Source organism: Electrona antarctica (genome assembly GCF_951216825.1).
Source record: "Electrona antarctica genome assembly, contig: scaffold_706, whole genome shotgun sequence".
In the NCBI taxonomy this organism is placed as follows: domain Eukaryota; kingdom Metazoa; phylum Chordata; class Actinopteri; order Myctophiformes; family Myctophidae; genus Electrona; species Electrona antarctica.
In genome coordinates, this window is record NW_027638301.1 from 17,684 (window position 1) to 37,500 (window position 19,817).

Below are 19,817 nucleotides of genomic sequence, written 5' to 3' on the forward strand. Positions count from 1 at the left end.
TGTATAGTTTTCCAGTAATAAATGATGGACAGTTTGTTTTCGTCATGGGTATAGAGGGTATGCGCGTGACATCATCATCAAACCAGGAAGTTATGCAGGAACGCCTACTGAGTGGCAGAAAACTACTTTCTGGCCTTGACAGCCCATACATCCACACAGAAAAGTCATATCTGATTGCATTAAACAACATTAAACGATGTTAAACTCACTTTGCCTGTTGCTTTGCCACTCGATTTGCCACTCGATGTGCCATTCACTTTAAGCATGCGCATACTCTCTATAGCTGGCTTGTCGTTCCCAGTAGTCTTATTTTCATCAAGTTGCTGAAGACTTTGGGCTCCATTTCCGTCACCGCTAAACCCCTTATCTCTAAAATTCTTTGCCTTTTTTTTTTATTACTATTTTGAAAAAACATTTTTGAATAGTTCATTCAAATAGCCCGTGTACGTCGACACGTTGTGAGCTTGTTAGATTTGGCTATTTTAACTATTCAAAAATGTTTTTCAAAATAGTAAAAAAGCAAAAAAGAAAAGCAAAGTATAGTTTAGGGATAAGAGGTTTAGCATTACGAACATAGAGCCCTTTAAAGTGTTTCCAGTACAAAGCCTATATACTCATGGATAGTTCTGTGTTATTTTCGTCGGGTCGCTGAAGTGTTTTCCAGTAATAAATAATGGACAGTTAGGTGTTATTTTCGTCGGGTCGCTGAAGTGTTTTCCAGTAATAAATAATGGACAGTTAGGTGTTATTTTCGTCGGGTATAGAGCATCGCAGTCCCGCCCCTTTCATGACGACGCCAGTCCCGCCCCCTTTCATGACGACGCCAGTCCCGCCCCCTTTCATGACGACGCCAGTCGTTTCATGACGATGCCAGGCCCAGGAAATAATTCCCAATGCATTTTTGTCACAGACATTTCAAAAAGTATTTATTTAAAGATCTTTTAAGCGTCGTACGAAGCCAACTCGAGCTGTGACAAAATAATCATGACAACAAACACAATATTTTGGACCAAACAAATAATTACAAAGAAGAAAAACAACAAAAAAAGTGTTTGACATGATTTGTCACGACAAGAGTTGTCTTTGTCCGCGGCATATAAACGTCTTTAAATAAATACTTCCTGAAAAGTCTATGAGGGAAAATGAACAGGGAATTTTTTTTCCGGGTCTCTCGAGGGGGGGCGGGGCTGCGACGCTCTGAAGCTATAATACAGCGACAGCTCGCCTCCTTCTTGCCGCGCGCGGGGGGGGGGGGGGGGGGGGGCTACAGCTAGGTGAAGGTCATGGGGGCGGGGCTACAGCTAGGTGAAGGTCATGGATACCGTGTGCTCGAGCGCCTTGCGCCTCAGCGAGGCGATGCTCGTCCCGCGCCACATGTCACTGTCCGGCGAGATGGCCCCGCAGAGCTGCGGCGAGCCCCCCCCCACGCCCACCTGGCCCCCCCCACCGCCCCCATGTGGACCCCCCCCGCCGCCGACCACCCCCCCCATGCCGGGGGGCGGGAAGGAGGGCTGGTAGAGGTGGTGGCTCCCAACGCCGTTACCCGGCGACATGTTGGAGAGGGCCATGGTGGCGCCGCCCGGGCTGCCCGAGCTGCCCCCCCCGCCCCCCCCCAGGCCCCCCCCTCCTCCCAGGCTGCACTGGGACAGCAGCTGGGCCTGCTGGTGACGGCCCAGCTGCGACAGCTGCGAGGACACGCCCCCCAGCGCCGCCCCCCAGCGCGTGTCGTTGGCGTGGAAGGAGCAGAGGCCGTCGCCGTGCATGGCGCTGGGGAACTGGTGCGCCAGCGCGTGGTGGTGGTGGTGGTGCGTGGGCAGGAGGGTCCCCGGGGAGCGGAACACGTTGCTCGTCTTCTTGCGCTTCTTCCACTTGGCGCGACGGTTCTGGAACCACACCTGGGGACGACATGGGGACAATATGGAACGTTACACCTGGGGACGACATGGGGACAATATGGAACGTTACACCTGGGGACGACATGGGGACAATATGGAACGTTACACCTGGGGACGACATGGGGACAATATGGAACGTTGCACCTGGGGACGACATGGGGACAATATGGAACGTTACACCTGGGGACGAAATGGAAAATATTATGCTCTTTCAATGTTTTTTTTATTTGATTTTCTCAATTGACATACATTACATTACAAGGACGTACATAAAACAGAAAAAACAAAACAAAAAAACAAAACAAAAGACAGAATCAACAACATGCCAGCAAATGATAATACATAAATAAAATAGCAGTCAGGTATACTCCCATCATACAGTTGAACTCATACTTGTTAATAAAATAGCAGTCAGGTATACTCCCATCATACAGTTGAACTCATACCTGTTAATAAAATAGCAGTCAGGTATACTCCCATCATACAGTATCGACATGAGTTTTTCGTACCATAATTTTATGTCAGGGGGATCCTCATCTAACCATTTTTGTAGAATTGTAAGCCGAGCGACATATAGGGCTATTCGTAAAATGTATCTATACCTTAAGTCATAATCAAAGTCTAAGCCCAGTACCAAGTTCACTGGGTTTAACTGTATCCTAATCTCAAACACTTTTAATATCTCCCTTTGAACACTTAACCAAAATGTTTTAATTTTACGGCATGACCACATCAAATGGCTACATGTACCAGCATTATTTTTACATTTAAAGCACTGCCCAGAACATGTTGGATCATATTTACTGCGTATAGCTGGAGTTACATGTAACCTGTGAATGATCTTGTACTGTGTCTCATGAGTTCTGTTAGAGCTTGTAATTTGTTTTGCATTTAACAAGATTCTTTTCCACTTTGTATCATCAATTTGGAACCCAAAATCCTCTGCCCAGAATGTTTTGCTACTTATATTTGGGGTTTTAATGAACATTTGAGAGTATATATAGCTTATCACCGTCTTCTTTAAGGAAGAGGCTTTCATTAATATTTGTTCCAAATTGTTTTCCCTCATCTATCATTTGTAAAATGGTACAGATTGGATATAACTCCTAAATTGTAGATACCTGAAGAATTGTACTTGAGGCAAATTAAATTCATTCCTAATTTGGGCAAAGGATTTTAAGGTTCCACCCAGAAAGAGATCTTGTATTTTTAAAATACCAGCCTCTTTCCAGGCTCTGAACCCAACATCTGAACATGATTGAGCAAAGTCAGGATTACAAAAAACAGGAGCAAGAACTGAATATGTGTTAGTAATACCAAAATGTTTACGTATTTGATTCCAAGATTTCAAGGTATTTCTCACAATAAAGTTTTCTCTTATCCCGTGGAGTGAAATGGCTCCGTTTATAAATGGCAACTCAGAAAGAGCGGACAAACATCCAACACCCTCCAAATCAAGAAAAGATGGATTTGTATAATTTTTTACCCACTCTGCTATGTATCTAATTTGTGAGGCCCAGTGGTAATACATTATGTTTGGGAGCGCTAATCCCCCTTCTATCTCTGGTACCTGTAATTTCTCTAGTTTAAGCCTAGGACGTTTGCCTTTCCATACAAATTTGCGAATCATACTGTGTATTAGCTTAAAATACTTATTTGGAAAATAATTAGGCAACATCTGCATTGGATATAAAAGCCTTGGTAATATATTCATTTTGACAATAGCAACCAGTCCAAGTAGAGATATCGATAAGGGGCTCCATCTTTGAAGATCAATTTGTATTTGCTTACCACTGGGTCTACATTAAGTTTTATCATTTCCTCAAATTGAAGGGAAACATGTATGCCTAGATACTTAAAGCCACTGGGAGTCAATTGAAACGGGATATATCCTAATAATTCTGTACATGTTGTGCTTCCTAAGAGGAAATGCTACGGATTTACCAAAAAATATTTTATATCCAGAGAATACTGCAAATTCATTAATAATCGCAATAACAGCTGGGACTGAGGATAAAGGATTATTTAAGAATAACAAAATGTCATCAGCATACAGAGATATCTTGTGTGTTTTTTGCTTGGTTTTTATACCAGTAACTGAGGTGCTTGATCGGATCATTTCTGCTAAAGGTTCCATTACTAATAAAAAAATAAGGCAGACAGTGGACAGCCTTGTTTTGTACCTATTATTTTTACAATCTGTATTTTGAATACTTATTGGACTGTATGAGGCTGGGTCTTCTGGGTCTTTATTTTCCTTTAATAGTACATTAATAGTAGCCATCCGCAATGATTGGGGAAGTTTGTTTTTATTGATAACGAATGTTTAAACATTCTGGTTAAGAGAGGGGACAGAATACCTTTAAAGGTTTTATATTTTTCAGGTGGGAGGCCATCGGGGCCGCGCGTAGCATGCCTGCGTGGTGCGCGCGTAGCGTGTACCTGCGCGGTGTGCGCGTAGCATGACTGTGTGGTGCGCGCGTAGCATGCCTGCGTGGTGCGCGCGTAGCGTGTACCTGCGCGGTGCGCGCGTAGCATGCCTGCGTGGTGCGCGCGTAGCGTGTACCTGCGCGGTGCGCGCGTAGCATGACTGCGTGGTGCGCGCGTAGCGTGTACCTGCGCGGTGCGCGTAGCGTATAGCGTGCCTGCGCGCGGATCATCCCAGACAGCCTCTCATTACTTGGGGCATCCTTTAGAATCATGGTATAATTATTGGGACGATGGTCCATATTATATATTCCTCTATGATTCTAATTTTATGTAAATGGCAGCCATGCAGGCCCTCTATAAATATGACATGACTATTATATCCAAACGGAATTGATCCATCCGTGCCACAGTCATTATGTGGAGGCCGTTATTTCACGAGCGAGTGATTCCAATTGTCTCTCTCTCTCTCTCTCTCTCTCTCTCTCTCTCTCTCTGTGTCTCTTCGTAGCTGTAATAAGGCATGGAGGAGATCACTCTGAAACATGGCTGATATTATGATGATATTGCCTTCCTTAAAACACCCTGTGTGTGCGTGTGAGTGCGTGCGTGCGTGCGTGCGTGCGTGCGTGCGTGTAATTAGGCATGGAGGTGATCACTCTACGACAGGCCGTTTGGGGTTTATTTACGGTCATAGCCACTTGCCCAAATGTGATAACTAACTAATATAACTAACCGTCACGTTTGTGATGACGGATATATGGCCGTTTTTTAGCCCAATGATTGTTTTTTTCTGCCAAACTATAATGCTTAATAATGGATTCAGAATCATGGAAAAACCCTGTAGTTTGACACGTCACATGACTACTTAACCTGTTCAGTACAGGAACCCCTTTTGGTGTTTTAAGCATTATGTTATATGCTTTAGCTGTTGAAAAATAGCAGATCTACAAGCTCGTAGCGAGCTATTCCTCTGCTATTTTTGAAAAATCGTGAAAAATATGGTGGATATCTTTGAATACCTATTATTTAAGAGCGCACGTTTTTAACTGAAATCTTTGCTTCTGGGAGGGGGGGGGGGAGGGGGGGGGGGGGGGGGGGGGAGTCCCTGGAAGTGAACAACATATTTTGAGATTGGGATCCGCTGGTGGTCCCCGGACCACCTGGAACCCCCTCAAGGACCGCTGGTTGTCCCCGGACCACCTGGAACCCCCTCAAGGACCGCACCACCTGGAACCCCCTCAAGGACCGCTGGTGGTCCCCGGACCACCTGGAACCCCCTCAAGGACCGCTGGTGGTCCCCGGACCACCTGGAACCCCCTCAAGGACCCCTGGTGGTCCCCGGACCACCTGGAACCCCCTCAAGGACCGCTGGTGGTCTCCGGACCACCTGGAACCCCCTCAAGGAGCGCTGGTGGTCCCCGGACCACCTGGAATCCCCTCAAGGAGCGCTGGTGGTCCCCGGACCACCTGGAACCCCCCCAAGGACCGCTGGTGGTCCCCGGACCACCTGGAACCCCCTCAAGGACCGCTGGTGTTCCCCGGACCACCTGGAACCCCCTCAAGGAGCGCTGGTGGTCCCCGGACCACCTGGAACCCCCTCAAGGACCGCTGGTTGTCCCCGGACCACCTGGAACCCAACGAGCGCTGGTGGTCCCCGGACCACCTGGAACCCCCTCAAGGACCGCTGGTGGTCCCCGGACCACCTGGAACCCCCTCAAGGACCCCTGGTGGTCCCCGGACCACCTGGAACCCCCTCAAGGAGCGCTGGTTGTCCCCGGACCACCTGGAACCCCCTCAAGGACCGCTGGTGGTCCCCGGACCACCTGGAACCCCCTCAAGGAGCGCTGGTGGTCCCCGGACCACCTGGAACCCCCTCAAGGACCCCTGGTGGTCCCCGGACCACCTGGAACCCCCTCAAGGACCACCTGGAACCCCCTCAAGGACCCCTGGTGGTCCCCGGACCACCTGGAACCCCCTCAAGGACCACCTGGAACCCCCTCAAGGACCCCTGGTGGTCCCCGGACCACCTGGAACCCCCGCAAGGACCGCTGGTTGAGAACCACTGTCCTCCAGCGGCGCCGCTAGAGTCTACCCCATTTAGAAATGAGGACGATTCTACAAATGTCTTCTAAATCCTGACAGATGTTTCTATATCAGTCGTTCTCAAACATTGTCATGTCAACGACCCCAACATTATCTGTAATTGGCCACCATCTCAAAATATGTTGTTCCAGAGACCCCCCCCCCCCCATGAAGCAAAGATTTGAGTTAAAAACGTTCGCTCTGAAAGAATATATATTCCAAATATTTTAACGATTTTTCTAAATATAGCAAACCTACACGGCTCGTACCGGGGCACCGAGTGCCACGCTATGCGCTTGTAGAACTGCTATTTTAGCTAAAGTATAACATGATGCTTAAAACACCCCGGGTTCCCGTACTGAACGGGCTAGACGGATGACTATATTTCTACGTGTATGTGATGTATTACCATTAGGTATGCACAATAGAATTAGTATCATGAACAGCATGGGCATATCGACCATAAAAATGCCATATTATCGCTATCGGAGCCGTCTCAAAATAATACAGATTATTGAGGCCCCTCCTATATGCAGGTTTAATGGCATTAAATGGCAACTAAAAAATACGGGGAGGCAGCTTTTTGCTTCTAGGGGCCGACGGCGTAGAACAAACTCCCACTGTACCTTCGATAGGCAGCCTCTGTAGTTTAATAAACTGTAGGCAGCCTCTGTAGTTTAACAACACTGTACCTTCGACAGGCAGCCTCTGTAGTTTAACAACACTGTACCTTCGACAGGCAGCCTCTGTAGTTTAACAACACTGTACCTTCGACAGGCAGCCTCTGTAGTTTAATAAACTGTACCTTCGACAGGCAGCCTCTGTAGTTTAACAACACTGTACCTTCGATAGGCAGCCTCTGTAGTTTAATAAACTGTACCTTCGATAGGCAGCCTCTGTAGTTTAACAACACTGTACCTTCGATAGGCAGCCTCTGTAGTTTAACAACAGTGCCTTCGATAGGCAGCCTCTGTAGTTTAACAACAGTGCCTTCGACAGGCAGCCTCTGTAGTTTAACAACCTCCCACTGTACCTTCGACAGGCAGCCTCTGTAGTTTAACAAACTCCCACTGTACCTTCCACAGGCAGCCTCTGTAGTTTAACAAACTCCCACTGTACCTTCGACAGGCAGCCTCTGTAGTTTAACAACCTCCCACTGTACCTTCGACAGGCAGCCTCTGTAGTTTAACAAACTCCAACTGTACCTTCGACAGGCAGCCTCTGTAGTTTAACAAACTCCCACTGTACCTTCCACAGGCAGCCTCTGTAGTTTAACAACCTCCCACTGTACCTTCCACAGGCAGCCTCTGTAGTTTAACAAACTCCCACTGTACCTTCCACAGGCAGCCTCTGTAGTTTAACAACCTCCCACTGTACCTTCCACAGGCAGCCTCTGTAGTTTAACAACCTCCCACTGTACCTTCCACAGGCAGCCTCTGTAGACATTTTTAAAGCACAGCTCAAGACCCACTTCTACACTCTTGCTTTTAATTGATCTTTTAATTATGTTGTTATTCATGTCTTCACTGTATTGCATTACTTCTGTTATTTGCTATTATATGTTTCATGCCTTGCTTTTCTTTTCTTTTCTTTCTCCATTGCTCTGTAAAGCACTTTGAGCTGTCATGGAAGGTGCTATATACAAATAAAGTTGTATTATTATTATTATTATTATTATTAATGTTTGTAGTTAAACAAACATTAAAAACACCACTGACTAATGGACAGAGTTTAATGTTAGTTTGTTTTAATATATTGGAATGGGTCAGAATCCCTTGACTCCTTCAAATCTGCTCTCAAAGGGCACCTACGGACGGCTGCAATTCGAAACTGGCCCCCGTAAAATCTGAATCCCCCTCCACCCCTTTTTCCCCCTCACTGTATATGTTTATTTTCCCTTTTTACCTCCTTTATGATGAATTCCCGTTCTGTTCTTTGGCTTTATAGAAGTGTATATTCGTACGTCTCTAAATGTTTTGATGAATTGAACATGGTGGACCCTCTTGTAAACAAGTGTAATGCTTTATGGTGTCGTCCACTCACAGTTAACAGTCTTTGTATCGAGTTGTGCTTGAAATGTACTGTAATTCTGCAAACTCTTAATAAATATTTCAATCAATCAAATCATGTGTTAATGCTATGTCTTCTCTGCCTTAACCCATTCTGGGCGGGAACCCCTTTTGGTGTTAGCATCATGTTATGCTTTAGCTATTGAAAAATAGCAGATCTACAAGCTCGTAGCGCGCCACCGAGTGGCGCGCTACGAGCTTGTAGGTCTGCTATTTTCGAAAAAATCGATGAACGACTTACATATAGAAACATAGCTTTTTCAGAAAACTGTCAGGATGTAGAAGACATTTTATAGAATCTGATCTCAGGTCAAAATGGGAAAAGAGCGTCTGTTGCTATAAATGCCTACATTGTAAGAATGTTACATTTGTATGCTTGCAGATGTATAGCTTTGGCCCATCATATAAAGATATATATATTTATAAATCAGCGACTCACCACCGTTATGATTGGAGGCTTTTAGAGTACAAAGGGTGCTCTTGTTTTTAGGAGCGGTTTTAGAGTCGGGTAAGTGGATGCTCACAATGATACGTAATAAAGGGCATGATTATGCACAAGGCTGGGTGATAAAGATCCAATCATAATCATAATCATAATAATCATAATCATGATAATCATCATGATAATTCCGCAGCATGTGGAGACGGTGTATCCATTACGCCGCGTAGCTGAATGTGGAGACAATATAGAGACTTGAGCGTCCATATTCTGGCCCAAACATAACCGATCTTCAAGCTCACATAACGGCTTTTTCGAGGAGATTTTTGGCGATGCCATTTTTGCCGTAGAGTAGATCGGTGGTTTTCAACCAAATATTTGGTCCGGGGACGCCGGGGGGGCGGGCGCCGCGAAAGATCCTGCTTAGGGCGCCAGATTGCTCAGGACCGGCACTGGCCCCAGGTTACACTGGCCCTGCCCGTCTGTAAAACAACTGCACCTCTCCAGACCACGAATGCAGCATTTACTACATGGTGAAAGAAATGCTACTCCTCTCCTTTCCGTGCCATGCCGGAAGGAAGGCAGCATTCAGGAGAATTGCTTTTTTTCCAAAGTCTCCTGAACTTGAACACATTTGTTTATAAATCCATGTCGTTACACCTGCATCTCCACTAGATAAAGAGTGCTGGGTTGAGCCTCGAAAATAGCTGATCTACAAGCTCTCTTAAGAGCTCTCTTAAGAGCTTGTAGATCAGCTATTTTTGTCCAAAAGTGCCCTCTTGCGGGATTTCAGCCCCTGCCCCTCTCTAACAGAAACTGATGTCCAAACGTTCACAGAGTTCATATTAAATTAAATTAAATGTATTAGCTGTTAAAAGTCCTATAATATATCATTCTTTGCATGAAATAAATAAATACATAATATAAACCGTGGAGGCACACATCAGGATACAGTCAGATCTTCAGTTCAGAACAGAAAACACACACCATGCATTCTGAAAACGGGTTTTCTCTGCATGACAACACCTGCGTCTGATTAGGGCCATAGTTACCTCCCTGTAACCATGACAACATAGTGTTGTTTTTGGGCAGCGACATTTGATTTTAGTTTTAGTCATAGTCTCTTGAATATAGTTTCCATTTAGTTTTAGTCACATTTTAGTCACCTGGAATGTCTTAGTGTTAGTCTATACTAGTTTTAGTCGACTATAATGTCATAATATTTTAGTCGACTAAATCTACAGTTGATTTAGTCGACTAAAATGTATTTTGGCGGTGCCTTGATGCCGTCGTAATGACTGTTCTTACACTTGCTGAAAATAGCCGATCTACAAGCTCACAACGCGTTGCAGCGCGACGCGTTGTGAGCTTGTAGATCGGCTATTGGATCTCTTGTTCCCTTCCTAACATTTTAGTCTAGTTTTTTATTTGTTGACGAAATTGTCAGTATATATTTAGTCTCGTAGTTTCAGTCATCATAGCTTAGTTTTTCATTTAGTTTACATGAAGTTCTCGTCAGTGAAAAAAGGTAGTCAACGAAATTATTTTGTCTTTTTAGTCGACAAAATCAAGACTGCATGACAACACCTGCACCTGATTAGGACCATGGTAACCATGACAACGCCTGATTAGGGTCATGGTTACCTCCATGGTAACCATGACAACGCCTGATTAGGGTCATGGTTACCTCCATGGTAACCATGACAACGCCTGATTAGGGTCATGGTTACCTCCATGGTAACCATGACAACGCCTGATTAGGGTCATGGTTACCTCCATGGTAACCATGACAACGCCTGATTAGGGTCATGGTTACCTCCATGGTAACCATGACAACGCCTGATTAGGGTCATGGTTACCTCCATGGTAACCATGACAACGCCTGATTAGGGTCATGGTTACCTCCATGGTAACCATGACAACGCCTGATTAGGGTCATGGTTACCTCCATGGTAACCATGACAACGCCTGATTAGGGTCATGGTTACCTCCATGGTAACCATGACAACGCCTGATTAGGGTCATGGTTACCTCCATGGTAACCATGACAACGCCTGATTAGGGTCATGGTTACCTCCATGGTAACCATGACAACGCCTGATTAGGGTCATGGTTACCTCCATGGTAACCATGACAACGCCTGATTAGGGTCATGGTTACCTCCATGGTAACCATGACAACGCCTGATTAGGGTCATGGTTACCTCCATGGTAACCATGACAACGCCTGATTAGGGTCATGGTTACCTCCATGGTAACCATGACAACGCCTGATTAGGGTCATGGTTACCTCCATGGTAACCATGACAACGCCTGATTAGGGTCCTGGTTACCTCCATGGTAACCATGACAACGCCTGATTAGGGTCCTGGTTACCTCCATGGTAACCATGACAACGCCTGATTAGGGTCCTGGTTACCTCCATGGTAACCATGACAACACCTGATTAGGGTCATGGTTACCTCCATGGTAACCATGACAACCTAGGCCTTGGGAGATCACAAATCATCATGCTTAGAGATTATATGTGGAGTCCCGCAGGGGTCGGTACTTGGTCCAAAACTATTTATTTTGTATATAAACGATATATATAAAGTATCAAAACAATTTAAATTTGTCATTTTTGCAGATGACACCAACATCCTTTGTTCTGGAGGAAATTTACAGCAGCTCTTAGAGATGATTAAAATAGAAATAAATAAATTAAAAATATGGTTTGATGTCAATAGATTATCATTGAATTTGAATAAAACCAAATTAATGATTTTTGGAAATCGAAAATTAGATGCAAGAGTGCAACTGGTAGTGGACCAGGTTGCTATTGAGCAGGTATATGAAATAAAATTTCTAGGGGTATTTCTAGACTGCAAGCTTTCTTGGAAGCCGCAGATAAAATATGTAAGATCCAAAATATCAAGGAGCATTGCTGTACTGGGGAAAGCCAAACATTTACTAGAACAGAGGGTGTTGTATATTTTGTATTGTTCACTTGTAGTGCCGTATCTGACTTACTGTGTGGAGGTTTGGGGTAATGCCTATAAAACAACTTTACAACCATTATGTATACTACAAAAAAGAGCATTGAGAATTGTACACCATGTTGGGTACAGGGATCATACAAATATACTGTTTTTGAATTCCAAGTGTCTTAAGTTTATGGATCTGGTCAAGTTCAAAACTGCTCAAATAATGTACAAAGCAAAGAATCATTTACTTCCTAGGAACATTCAAAATGTATTTAAGGACAGAGAATGTGTTTATAATTTAAGAGGAAAAAATAATTTTGAGAAACGTTTTGGGCGTACAAATTTGAAGAACATGAGCATTTCACATGGTGGAGTGACTCTGTGGAACGGTCTGGATGATGAAATTAAAAATAGTGGAACTATTGCACTGTTTAAGAAGAGGTTTAAATATACTTTGCTTATGAGCTACAGAGAAGAAGCATGAGGGGGGAAGGGGGGGTTGAGGGTACATTATGGTTCCACTTAGTGCTAAAATAAATAGACAAATCATAATATTATATAAAGGGAACCTTGACACATTTGTTTATTTTTAAATTGTATAATTAGGGGTAGGACCAGATAAGCTCAGGCTTCATTCCTGCTCCTTTTCGAACTGTACTATATTTTGTTTTGCTTTTGTTTTAACTTTTCTTTTCTTTTAATGCATTATTGTATATTTTGTATTTTTATTGTCATTTTTATTTAAAAGAGTTCGAAATAAACATTCATTCATTCATTCATTCATTCATTGATTGACCAATTGAACAATACCCTGCAGCGTGTGACATCATTGAGACAAAATGTCTCTTTTAAACATTCATCATAATTACGTTTGACACGTTTTAAAAACATGCCCCAAATATATAGGGACACGCCCCTATAAGGTCACGCCCTGTTGAACCAAATATAGGGACACGCCCCTATAAGGTCACGCCCTGTTGAACCAAATATAGGGACACGCCCCTATAAGGGCACGCCCTGTTGAACCAAATATAGGGACACGCCCCTATAAGGTCAGTGCCCTGTTTAACCAAATATAGGGACACGCCCCTATAAGGTCAGTGCCCTGTTGAACCAAATATAGGGACACGCCCCTATAAGGTCAGTGCCCTGTTGAACCAAATATAGGGACACGCCCCTATAAGGTCAGTGCCCTGTTGAACCAAATATAGGGACACGCCCCTATAAGGTCAGTGCCCTGTTGAACCAAATATAGGGACACGCCCCTATAAGGTCAGTGCCCTGTTGAACCAAATATAGGGACACGCCCCTATAAGGTCAGTGCCCTGTTGAACCAAATATAGGGACACGCCCCTGCATCGCAGCCCCGCCCCCCCAAGAGACCCGGAAAATAATTCCCCGTTCATTTTCAAAAAGTATTTTTTTTCAAAAAGTCTTTTTTTAAAGACGTTTACGCTGCGGACAAAGCCAACTCTTGTCGTGACAAATCATGACAACAAATTTAAAAAAAATCGTGCTGAACAAATAATTAGAAAGTAGAAAAAAAGTTTTTTTTTGTTTTTCTTCTTTGAAATTATTTGTTTGGTCCAAAATGTTGTGTTTGTTGTCATGATTTGTCACGACTCGAGTTGGCTTCGAACGACGCTTAAAAGGTCTTTAATCCATTGAGACCTGGAACGCATCCATGTCACGTTAGCGTTTAACCACATTAACCATTAACCCATTTTGGTGTGTGTTTTAAACATTGTTATAATTTAGCTATTGAAAAATAGCTGATCTACAAGCTCATAGCGCGCCACCGAGTGGCGCGCTATGAACTTGTAGGTCTGCTATTTTTGAAAAATCGTTAAAATGTGCCTCAAATCTTTCCGAAAATTGTCATGATTTAGAAAACTTTTTTTTTTAATTTCGACGTCAGGCCTGAATGGGTTAAGTTTAAATCAATACTTTTTGAAATGTCTACGAGGAAAAATGCATTGGGAATTATTTCGCACTTTTGAAAAATGGCAAAGAGTGGTTGTCACACAGGCCCCGCCCCTTTATGTCTATATAAACGACTGTAAAACATAGATTGGTTACGTAACCAACGACAGCCAATTAGCTGCTAAAAACGTTATGCAAAGCTCGGCCAATCACAGCGGAAGTTAGGTAGGTTACTGCGGAAGAACAATAAAAAGTGTCACATAACTATAGAACTAAAAAATTAAATCACACCTGTGTGAAGTGAGGGGCGCTAAAAAAAAAGGTATGTTGATTAGGTGACGTAATGGTGATGTAAAACACAAACATTAAACTCCATTAACAATGAAGAGAAAATATGACAACGGCGTTTACAAAACAAATGTTTAACTAAAGACAAACATCAAACCTGTGTATAAGAGGGAAATCACACCCGTGTGAAGTGAGGGGCGCTCTTATCATCATCATCTCATTCCGGCCAATTAAATTAGCCTTTTATGGGTTCAATGTTTGTGTTACGCAATGTTTGTATATTTACACACAAACACTCAACATTAATGTTTGTGTTAGCAGTATAGCACGCACGCACGCACGCACGCACACGCACACGTGGCAGCGGTGGCCGAACGGATTGCGGAGCGGTCTTGATACCGGAAGGTCGCCAGTTCGAATCAGCGATCCGACACGTTAAAATTACCACCGCTGAAGTGCCCAAGGCATTGAACCACGATGAAATGTTCTATGAGCAGGGCCTGGCTGGAAACAAGTTCTTGAGCTTAGCCCAGATACCCTGGGTAAATATAGTAATCATTTAATTTCATTTCACGCACACACACAAAGCTCAAGCTGGACATATGAGGCCCCTCAAAACATAAAAAATAAATTAAAGAAAACTGATTTGGAGGTGCTTGTGATTTGAAGAGGCCATTCAGATCTAATTCAGCTTCTTAGTGCATTATTTATGTATGTATGTATGTATGTATGTATGTATGTATGTATGTATGTATGTATGTATGTATGTATGTATGTGTGTGTTTGTGTATGTATGTATGTATTTATTTATTTATTTATTTATTTATTTATTTATTTATTTATTTATTTATTTATTTATTTATTTATTTATTTATTTATTTATTTATTTATTTACTTATTTATTTATTGTCAACTCGACGTATACAAATATCTTCCTTCATGCAAATCAATACAGTGTTGTGTTTTATAGATATAAAACATTGAGAGTTGTCCTTTATAATGTGGATTAAAGCAGGTAGACTGAATGAATCATTCATCCTTAATATTAGCATAATAGTGATATTGTATAATTGTATTGATTCACGCGTTGCGGTTGGATTCATATTCAAATGTCGCAACTATATTGCGCTTTTCATTTCCCCTCATTGTCTTCAGTGGTTTTCAACCAGTGGTCCGCGGACCACCAGGCTGGTGGTCCGCGGACCACCAGTCATTTTACACTCAATAGTTACATTATTGTTAAACATGTGTATTAGTTAATTTACCAGAAGTGCTAAACATTAGAGAATGTAGAATAATTGTTATTTTGATCAACGTTTGCCTGTTTTCTCTCCTAATGGTACCAACATCAATACAGCATGGAACTATGTGGACAAAATAATTTCCAACGACAACAAATTATTCTAAATCTTGAGTCTGAGAGGCTAAATGTCATCAAACGGTGGTCCGTGGCTCAAATGGGTCTGAGAGGCTAAATGTCATCAGATGGTGGTCCGTGGCTCAAATGGGTCTGAGAGGCTAAATGTCATCAAACGGTGGTTCCGTGGCTCAAATGGGTCTGAGAGGCTAAATGTCATCAAACGGTGGTCCGTGGCTCAAATGGGTCTGAGAGGCTAAATGTCATCAAACGGTGGTCCGTGGCTCAAATGGGTCTGAGAGGCTAAATGTCATCAAACGGTGGTCCGTGGCTCAAATGGGTCTGCGAGGCTAAATGTCATCAAACGGTGGTCCGTGGCTCAGAATGCAGAATAAATAAACAAGGACCTTGATGAAGTGAAAAGGGTTGAAAACCAACTGGTCTGTATTAATAATGTCTCTAATAGTGAAAGGGAATCATTCAGAGAGCTTCATGGATCTTTCAACCGCGACCTCTAAAATAAATCGGGGACGAAATCTAAATCTGCAATTATCCGTCATCCTCCTCAGACTGACAGTTAAAAACACCATTTGATAACTTAGATTTTCTATAGGCTACACAATTACAATAAAAGAAGCTATAGGCAAAATAAATAAAATAAGAAATGTAGATATAGCTTAATATAGGCTACTTATAGGAATAGCCCTACATATCAACCTTTACAAATGTAGAAATGTAGGCAACTGGAAGATAATTCCCCGGGTTCGGAATTATATCACAATATAATTCCGAGAGCAATAATTGTAATTGTAGGCTATCTGCAGGTAATTAACAATATAATGTCTTTGTATTTTTAATTCCTTCCTATATTATGTGTAATACGTTTAGAAAAGGCACACTATAAAAATACATGATTTAATAACTTATAATAACTAACTTATAACTGCTTATTGTTTTTATACCTCTGAATGAACAAAACAATTCCACATAAATTCATAAGATTTTTGTTTTCTATAACAGAAACATTTGGAGGAATTATTAGGAAATATAATCCCATTCAGGGCAGGAACCCCTTATTACTTTAAACTTTAGCCGTTTAAAAATAGCAGATCTACAAGCTCATAGCGCGGCACCCTCACTGTATATGTTTATTTTCCCTTTTTACCTCCTTTATGATGAATTCCTGTTCTGTTCTTTGTCTATATAGAAGTGTCTATTTGTACGTCTCTAAATGTTTTGATGAATTGAACATGGTGGACACTCTTGTAAACAAGTGTAATGCTTAATTGGGTCGTCCACTCACAGTTAACAGCCTTTGTATTGAGTTTGTGCTTGAAATGTACTGTAATTCTGCAAACTGCAAAACATTTCAATCAATCAAAAAAAAACGAGTGCCGCGCTATGAGCTTGTACGTCTGCTATTTTTTGAAAAATCGTGCAAATGTGGCACAAATCTTTGAATATATATTCTTTCAGAGAGAACGTTTTCAAATCTTTGCTTCTGGGAGGTCCCTGGAACAACATATTTTCAGATGGGGGTCGGCGGCCAAATACAGATAATTCTGGGGCTCCTTGACATGAATTAGTTTGAGAACCACTGATATAGAAACATGAGGTTTTATCAGAAAACTGTCAGGATTTAGAAGACATTTGTAGAATCGTCCTCATGGTATAAATTGGATAATCCTTTATGCCGTCATGATTAACGCAAGCCCATAAAATAAGGCTCCGGTCTTCCTTATCAAACACTATACGGTCTCATTCGGTCATAAATCAATTACAAAGCAGTAAAATATCATTTATTTTACGCTCCGGTTGTTGTGACGATATTAGACATAAGCGACATGAAATATTAACCCATTACGGCAAAGCAGCAGCTAGATTTATGAGGGTTGGGCTGGTCAAAAATAACAGATGTACAAGCTAAAAAATAACAGATGTACAAGCTAAAAAATAACAGATGTACAAGCTCAAAAATAACAGATGTACAAGCTAAAAAATAACAGATATACAAGCTAAAAAATAACAGATATACAAGCTCACAGCGCTGTGAGATATCTGCTATTTTAGAACAATTTTGGAAAAATCTTTAAAGTGACGAGAACTGTCCCAATTTTCAACTGTTTTTTTTATTATCATTTTATTATCATTATATTTTGACCCTTGCTTTGGCAATCAATGTAAACGCGCATGTCTTCTCATGTCGATATAAAAGCAATTGGTTTTTAGATTAAGGCTTTTGTACAATCGTCCTCCTCGTGTCGAAATGGTTATTATAACAAGCAATGATTTGTTTTACTTTATTTTAGGCTATTTTATATATTTTCTTGCTTTGTTGTATATATTGTCTCACCGATAGTTATTTAAATACTAAGATGGTATAAATATGCATCAAATATCAGCTATAAGTAACGCTTCAGGCAGCCGCCCTATACTCCTTTTTTTGGGGGGGGAAACCCCACAAAAAACTACAACTGTAGTCATTGTATAAATGTATAAACCATTAGTTTATACTATTTTCGGAGAAGAAAAAAAAAACATCGCGGAAATGTGTAGTTGTTTTTTTTCTCCAGAAAACTGTTCTAGGATTTAAGAATATTTTATAGAATCAGGTTTTATAGAATCAGGCCTCAAAGGTTTTATCATTTATGGATTAAAATAAACCAATGAATAAAAGCCCATGAAGTGTCATCAAGCCAGCTTTGGTTGTCTCTAGAGGTCTCAGTGACATGCTCTGGTGTGAGACCGTCTCACACACCACAGAATCCCATTTCAACATGTAGCTTTATTTCCCTCCTTCGGGACAAACGGTCCAGCTAACAGCCTCTCTCTCCTCAGTGTGAGGACTTTAGGAGTCTTCTGAAGGAGTCTAGGGACTATATGTCCAGGTGTATAGGAGTCAAAGTGTCTTCTGAAGGAGTCTAGGGACTAGGTGTCCAGGTGCAAACCATCTCCAATCAAGTCCTCACAGTCACACCCAGACTGGGATATAGATTTAAAAAAGAGAACTATATTTAACAATGTAAATAATGTAAATGTAAATACATTTGCTCAATATATCAAAATACCAACAAAAAAAAAACATTCTAAAATAATTCAAATCTATAATGAAAGTCACTGAGGACACGAGGGCCATTATTACTGCCGTTCAATAAAACACTTATAGTCATTAAAAGAACGATTTGAATAACACACCATTTATATTTAGTCTTCTGAAATGTTTTAGTCTTAGTCTATAGACAAGTCTATAGTCAAATACATATAAAAACCTTAGTCTTTTATAGTATTTATGTAACTTGAACACTGGTGGCGGGTCTATATGTCAGGGTCTTTACTGGTACTCTGGACTCCGTCAGACCGACCCCGAGGGCCATTCCTCCCGCATAAAGATGTCATGGTAGCGGGGTCTATTGGTGTCAGGGTAGGGGGGTCTTATGGAGGGTTTACCTGTACTCTGCTCTCCGTCAGGCCGACCCGCAGCGCCAGCTCTTCCCGCATAAAGATGTCAGGGTAGTGGGTCTTGGCGAAGCTGCGCTCCAACTCGTTGAGCTGCGCCGGAGTGAAGCGCGTCCTGTGCCGCTTCTGTTTCTGCGCCTGGCTGCTGCTTCCTCCACCTCCTCCTCCACCACCTCCTCCTCCTCCACCTCCACCACCTCCTCCACCTCCTCCTCCATTACTGTTGTTATGGTTGTTGTTATTAGAACTATTAATATTCATCTGTTTGTCCTGCTGCTCCTTCATGCTGTTGGAGTTGTTGTTGTTGTTCGTTCCTCCCGTGTTCAGTTCGTCCACGCCGGGAAGCATGGTGGCTCCCTCCACGTCGGGGGGTCCGGGTCCCCCTTGGCCCGTCCCCCCCGGTCCCCCCGGCCCTCCATGCCCCGGGCCCTGCAGCTCGGCCCCCGGGCCCCCCGGACCCCCCGGACCCCCTCCGTGGCCCCCGGTGTCCGCTCCTCCTCCCAGGCGGCATTTATTCAACACGTCCCGGTGGCCGAGCAGCTCCGCGGCGGCATCTTTCATCCCTGATGACGCGAGAGAAAAACAACACGAAACAAACAGTGAATAAATTAAAATAGTCAGGGAGATTTTTAACAGTTTCGGACAAATCATTCCTGAAATTATTATTATTATGAAATGTACTATTTTACTAATATCAGACCAGTCTCAATCCAGAGCGATTTACAGTAAGCAAGAACAACACATGGTGATACATCACATACATAGAAATAGAACAATAGAACAACACATGGTGATACATCACATACATAGAAATAGGATCATAACTCAAGCTGAGAACCTAAATATCTATGAAACTATAAATATGTCTACGTCATATTGTGTTATGCCTTTTGGATTAATGGGTAAATAAATA

General features: G+C 42.5%; 1 protein-coding gene across 1 annotated transcript in view; it reads right to left on the bottom strand.

The window, feature by feature from the left end:
• Positions 1 to 1,301: 1,301 nt before the first annotated feature.
• Positions 1,302 to 19,817, bottom strand: part of LOC306918203 (homeobox protein orthopedia B-like) — a gene marked incomplete at both ends in the record, with an annotated part of 19,564 nt that continues 1,048 nt past the window's right edge. The window contains 3 exons of the mRNA XM_079531080.1: positions 1,302 to 1,895; positions 18,896 to 19,062; positions 19,126 to 19,467. Of these exons, the coding sequence (XP_079387206.1) occupies positions 1,302 to 1,895; positions 18,896 to 19,062; positions 19,126 to 19,467 (1,103 nt within the window). The remainder of the gene's footprint in view (positions 1,896 to 18,895; positions 19,063 to 19,125; positions 19,468 to 19,817) is intronic.